The 6779-nt window shown below is 44.9% G+C and overlaps 1 protein-coding gene across 1 annotated transcript in view; it reads left to right on the top strand.

Annotated features, from left to right (window-relative positions):
* UVSSA (UV stimulated scaffold protein A) overlaps positions 1 to 6779 on the top strand; it is a 73127-nt gene that overhangs the window by 4432 nt on the left and 61916 nt on the right. Inside the window, exons 3-5 of the mRNA XM_018554757.1 lie at positions 1108 to 1438; positions 2766 to 2886; positions 5788 to 6174. Coding sequence (XP_018410259.1) covers positions 1108 to 1438; positions 2766 to 2886; positions 5788 to 6174 — 839 coding nt within the window. The remainder of the gene's footprint in view (positions 1 to 1107; positions 1439 to 2765; positions 2887 to 5787; positions 6175 to 6779) is intronic.

Raw genomic sequence — 6779 nt, 5'->3', positions numbered from 1 at the left:
GCCCTTTGATCAACTTTTTTGCTTTGCTGGCCAAATGGATGTTGGAGAGATCAATGGAGGAGGAGTACATAGTGCAGGGGATGGTGGGCACATATTACTTTGCCATGCATGAACAAAGCATGGCAAATTAGTTGTTAGATTGTTACTGCTCTTGTTTGAAGTTGAATCTGTTTATGTTTTGCTTTACATGGTTCATCCCTCTGCTCCATCAACTTGCTAATGAAACTTTCCATTTTTATTACATACCTTATTATAGACCCAATAACATCATCGCTGGGTACCTACACTTCACTATGCAGTGCAGGCAGATCAGAGCTGGTGGGAGGGGCTGTACATAGCTTCTTGAAAAGTTTACAGCATCCTACCTCCTCTCAACAGTCCTCAACCCTGATGCAAGCAGTGGGCTGGATCTTTGGTGGAGTCATGCAAATGCCTAGATGTCAGTCTGGAGGAGTGGGCAATCCTAGGCAGGCTGTAGTTGCATGCAGATTGCCATAGGAAGCACCCACATGTGATATTGACCCTCCAATGAATGAAAAGGACAGGCTAGGGACAGTAAGGCTGGGGAGGAAATGGATAGATCAGGGGTGGGCAAACTCTGCACTCTAGCTTTTGTGGAACTACAAGTTCCATAAGGCGTTGCAAGACTGACAGTCACAGGCATGACTCCCAGAGGCAGAGGCATGATGGGATTTGTAACTTCACCACAGCTGGAAGGCCAAGATGTCATATCCTTGGGCTAGATGATTCTGGATGTCCTCCAGCCAGGAAATGGCGCAGGCTCTGTTGGACTTGTTGCAGCTTCTAATGTTCATTGTGAGAAGCTCGCAGTGAAATCAGACTAAACATTTTCAGTACAAGTCACAAAAGCTGATTAAGACAGGAGCCAATTAACCTTGCAGCATGTATTTGGAGTGTGGGAGCAAACCAGAGTACCTGCAAGAACATGCAAACTCCATGCAGATAGTGACCTGGCAGGGATTCGAACAGGGGACCTCCCCCCCCAGTGCTGCAACCACTAAGTGCTAACCACTATGCCACCATTGTATATGTGGCAAGTGATTCTCAGTCCTGTATCTGACTAGTTTATTTGGTCTCATTTTCCAGGTCTTCCGATGAACACATCCGCCATGTGTATCACCTCCTTATGACGCAGCTGAACCAGGAACACGCTGAGATCCGCCTGTCTGCTTTCCAGATCGTCGGTGAGCTGTTCAGCAGGTCTCATCAGTTCCGCACGCTGCTGATCGACAACTTCCAGGAGTTTCTGGAGCTCACCGTAGAGACGGACTATGAGCAGCCACTCCCGCCGCCCAAGGAGGTGGCTCAGAAAATGAAGACTTTGGCTATTAAGGCTGTGCAGGAATGGCATGAGAAGTTCGGGGAGGCGTACAAGAAACTTTCTTTAGGGTTTCACTTCCTGAAACAAAAGAAACAGGTAACGTTCTAAGCGTGCTGTGTGCAGGTGGTCTGCTGAGATCACACAGTAGACCAGGAAGTCTGGATTGTTATATCACTTTGGCATTGTCTCAGTGCTGAATTTCACTCTGCAACATAGAGAGGATGAGCACAGGTTCTTTACATCAGAACATGATATGTTTCTACTTATTACTTCCTTTACAATGCTGATAAGGCAATATAGACGTTTGTTTTTTTTTTCTTGGCAAGGTGCAGTTTAAAAGCCAACTAAACTTTTGATGCAAATCAAATACATTTCACGTAATCAAAACTAAAGGTGTGCAAAGCCTTAACGTTTGTTATTTTGAGCCTGGGTAGAAAGATCTACAAGCAAACAGGATGGACACCGACACTCCAAAGCAAATTAAGTACGTATATTTATTTACGTACTTGTTGCATAGTCAAACACTAAATGCAACAATTTGGGGTCTCACAGGATCCCCTTCATCAGGCAAACAAGTGATGATCATCACAGGAGTGCCGGTGTCCATCCTGTTTGCTTGTATACTTTGACAGGAGACACCCGTTGACACCAGTTGCACCCACTTCTCTGATGGAGCAGCGGTTCTGTGTGTGATGGGTATACGGACTGTTTCGTGAGTAGAAAGGTCTGTCCCCTGCCAACATGCTGCAGAGAAGGTCCCTTGCTCTCTGTGGGGAAGCAGTTGTCTCTCTGCAGAGGGGTCACACACCCCCCACTGGGCCAGAGCGAGAGCTCTACAATCAGCAGCTTTGCTTACTGCAGAGCTATACTTCTGACTCATCAAGGGGCACATTGGACCTCTGCAGAAGTCTGACATTCAACCGGCTGGATCAGATCTAGAGCCCTGCAATCAGCGGAGAGCATGAGCTTGGCTGATCACAGATTTATAGGCCTGACTCAGCGTTGAGCTATATAAATGATCATTAAAAACTTTGATGGGCAGGACAGAAGGGTTGTATAGCTGGTCGTTGAGGACTTAATTTTAGCAGTTGGGTATCTCTACTGCAAGATGGGAGAAGTTCACTTCTGGTGGTCATCTACTGTGTATTGCTTGATGTCCTTGTATGTGTGGACTAGGTGGAAGAATTAAGGTGGTCAGTAACTTTAGCCATACGGGCTATGATTACCGTCTGGTGTGATTGATCCAGGGCATTCACCTAAAGGCCAATGACCAGTCATAAATGAAATCTCCAGAATCGGGTAAATTGGCAGCGGCCTTAATAGTTTGTTGTTTTTGCTTTTTAAGCAACCTATTAGAGACAAATTAGGATAACCCGGATGAATGACCATTTTTTCAGCCTCTTACTTTGCTGTGTCTATTTAGGTGGATTTCCAAGATATCAGGTCACGAACATTGGCGCAGAGAAAAAGAGAAGAGGAAAAACAGAAGCGCTTAGAAAATATTTATCTAGAAAAAGCCAAAAAAGCCAAGACTGAAATGGAAGGTAAGAAAAGGCAATCCATGGGGTAACATTTAAAGCCCAACTGTAGTCAAAGCTTTTCTTGTTCTTGTGTTCAATTTCCACTGTGGCCTCTTGAACTAGGCTAGGTTGCACCGCCCCCCCAAGTGACCGAGAGGGCTATAGCATCAGATATGGCCAGTAAAGACATAGGGGTGTGTCTACTGTACAGCAAGAGGTGGGTGAGGAGGTTTTGATGTAAGGGCAGATATTCTTTAAAGCATATTTAAACCCTCAGGGGTTTTTACATATATCTACTGCTAGCAAACAGTAGATATATACAAAAACATAAAAAAAAGTTTAAACCTGCCTGTGTCTCCGCCTCACACTCCCGTCCGAAGATCTGAAAAATTTTGGACGGCCGCAAAGGATGATGGGGTGGGCGCATGCGCAGTACAGATGTTCGGCCGGGAGACGAAGAGAGACACAAGGTAAGTCAATGCAGGCAGCGTGCACCCGCACAGACTCCGTGGGACAGTAAGTGCCAAGAAGAGAGAGGAGTCAGTGCTCGATCGGAGACCAGTACCAGCGCTTGAGGGACTCCTGAAAACTACAGGAAAGAAGAAGATGATCAAGAGGCATAATTTAAGGTAAGTCCTTACACTAGCATTGGGGCGGGGGAAGAATATCCTTGAGTGTCACTTTAAAGTAAAACTGAAGGCACAACTTCAGGTTAGGGGGGAAGGTTATAACCCCTGTCAGCTTTTTTTTAGCCATCTGTGTCCCATTGGGGAAATTTACTTCCTATTCAATAGCCACAACAGCAAGTGAAAGCAAATCCCTCCATCCCTGGTGGTCAACTAGTGTTCCCATTGGACGATTTCCCATTTGTTCCTGTACTGATGACAACCCAAAATGTGATATTTTCTTTCATTTTCGATGATAACAGTCACCAGGACAAATGGAGAGGATGAATCTCCCTAATTGGGACACGGAGAGCAGTAAGACCCTGTCAGATGTTCTGATCCCTCTCCACTCTTTTGGCTTCAGTTGCACTTTAATCTGAGAGCTGATACCAGCTGCCTGATAGGATGGAATGTAGAGGATTTAAAAGACTTTCCCTGTTTTTCCTAGGTATGGGGGCAGCAAAATCTGATCTTGCAGCTTTTCTGTTCAGAAATGCTAGAATTTTAGGTGCCATTGGACTTAAAGCTGCAGTGAGCCTGGGTGGGGTTTATGCCATAATCTGCATGTATGCTGTGCACACTTGCAAATTATGGCACATTTACCTTCCAAGCACACCCTTCTCCAGTGCTTTCCGAGACATCTTCGCTCCCCTGCTCTGTACCCCGCCGCCACCATCTATGCTGCTGCCACTTCCGGGTTCTGTGTGGCTCTTTTGGCCATTGGTTGGCCACTGATGATGTAACTCTTACGCATGTGCACTGGAGTTACATCCGCCCCGCCACTAAGCCAATTCACGACTTCTTGCAGATGTAGTGAGCGTGCACTGCAGGGCGCAGGCCCCATACAATGTACACAAACAAATAACAAAAAAATCACTAGATGAAAGTGTGAGAATTAGTGTTATCTTTTTTTGGGGGGGCAGAAGAGACCTTGCATGCTGCTTCTGCCAAAAATCCCGACCTCCCAGGTTTTTTCTCTTTACTTCTGCTCTAAGGGCCACCGTGTTCTATGTGCACTTCATCGCAAGATCACAGAGTGCTTAAAGTGATATTAAACTTTCATTTTTTTTTTCTTACTTGAATTGCAGTTTTTTTTTCTTTCAAGATTTTTCTTTCCTCTGCTGGTACCCCCACCACCCTGTGTGCGGGTGTCTCCATCAGCTAACCAGCTGCTGTGGAGACACCTGTGCGTGCGCATTCCCATGCCTAGCTGTGTACGTCCATAGACATACACATATATGCTTCATTCCCCGCTCCCACAGTCAGTTTGAATGACGGCAGATGGGGGTTATCTCTCCTCTGCCCTTGGTACCCTGTCCCCAGGAGCAGGAAGTATGGAAAAAGACGAGTATCTTCCTGGTCCCGGTGGAGGAGATGAGCAACCACATTTAAGTGCACGAGGGTTATATAAAGGTATGGGGTGTTTTTTTACATAAATGTAGAGAATGCAATAAGGTAAAAAAACACCAAGCATTTAGTAATACTTTACATTTAATTGAAACTAGTTACCATTATAATCTATGAAGCTCTTCACATTGTTATATTCTGTTAGAGGCCAGTGCATTGCATTTTTGAAAAATCCTGCTTGCTGCCCTTTTTTGTGCATTTTGCTAAAAATGTGCGTTACATTAAAGCCAATGGTAACTCATGGAAAAAGCACTGGAGCCGCACTAAAAACACAGTATGCGTTTTAATTAGTGTGTTTTTTTAGGTCACATGTTTATATGCCCCACATGTCTTCAGCAAGAAGAGAAATGTGTGCACGTAACTTGTATTGCGCTGCATTACATTTTATGTGCTACAAACAGATTATGCATATTTGAGTAAAACACATGAGGGCAGGGATGTCCCTAGATGTCTCGCTGCCTGGGGACGTAGGGGTAGGGGGTGTTTGGGTGCTCATGATGTATGTTCTAGTGTAGGGCTGTTAGGTACTCTTTGTGCATATTGCGGGTGGGGGTTGGTGGCTCACGGTGGACGTTTGTGACCCAGTGAGATGCCATCTCAGGCTGACTCATTTTTGGGAGGACCTTGCATGTGCATTTTCTACTGCAACGTTGTGAATAGACCCTTTGCATGCCAGGATAGTTAAACAAATTGCCCTATTGTGTTTAAATAGGAGCTTGAAAAGGCCCAAAATACTAGTAGCTTCTATAATACATAGTACATACATATAGTATATTCAATATGATTATTTCTTCTCACTTTTCATTATAAGGTAAATGTAAATAACCATAAATCACATCTTTCTCCCCACCAGAAATGCTTGCGGACATCCAGTCTTGCCTCACAGAGATGGAGAACTGCTTCAAACTGTTATTACCCGACCCAGACGAGTTTCTTGTGGTCCATGAGGACGCAGGCAATAGTCGCTGCAAAACCAGGAACAGCGCCTCTTCTCAGCCCAAACGAAGCCTTGTATCCCCTTCTCAGTCATGTGATGCAGATGATGAACAGCCATGTTGTAGCAAGGACTTGCCCGCGGTGGTGTTACCTGGTCCCAGCCATGAAAATGGAGTGGAGAAAGCTCCCAAAGGCTCTGATTCTGATGAGTCAGATGATGACTTTGAAGCTGTTGAAGAGTCTTTTATCAGAGACCATGGTTTAGGCTCTAGAATGTATACGCTTGATATTGAAATATCTAGAGGTAACTATTCCTTTTATGTCTTGTCTGATCTCTGGCTAATTTAGGTATTGTGGGACTGAAATAAATGTGTTCTTAAAATGTAATATTTGCAAGCAGTAGAATGGAAACGGGTCATGAGCATCTATGCTACTCTAAGTCCATACATGGTTTGCATGGAAAGTTTAAAGCTGAACTCTGGGCTCAAAAACGTTTGTATAAATACATTGCACAATAGTCACAAATGATAGAATGCACTTTGTGTGCACAAAATGCCTTTGCAAGCCCATTTGTTACCTGGCAAAAGTAGTGGTTACATGGGCGCTGTGCTGTGAGTAGCCTGTGCAAAGAGCAGAGCTGTGGGAGGAGCCCAACAGGTCCACTGACTACAAGCTACCTGCAGGAAACTGCAGGAGGGGGTGGACACAAGACCAGTCACCCTGTGCAAGAATAGAGGGCAGCAGTGACCGGTCTTTATGACAGGAAGCTCCTGCATAGGGGCAAGATTTCACACTGCATTACTGCACAGATCTGGAAGAAGTACACAAGATTCAGGTAATAAAATGCATGGCTTTCATATTTAGACAATATTTGCTTATTCTGGAGTTTAGCTGTGAAGGGCAGTCTAC

This window comes from Nanorana parkeri, unplaced genomic scaffold (genome assembly GCF_000935625.1).
Source record: "Nanorana parkeri isolate BGI_ZX_2015 unplaced genomic scaffold, ASM93562v1 scaffold172, whole genome shotgun sequence".
NCBI lineage: Eukaryota > Metazoa > Chordata > Amphibia > Anura > Dicroglossidae > Nanorana > Nanorana parkeri.
Note: the sequence above shows the minus strand (reverse complement) of the source record. Positions and strands in the feature narration are given on the sequence as shown.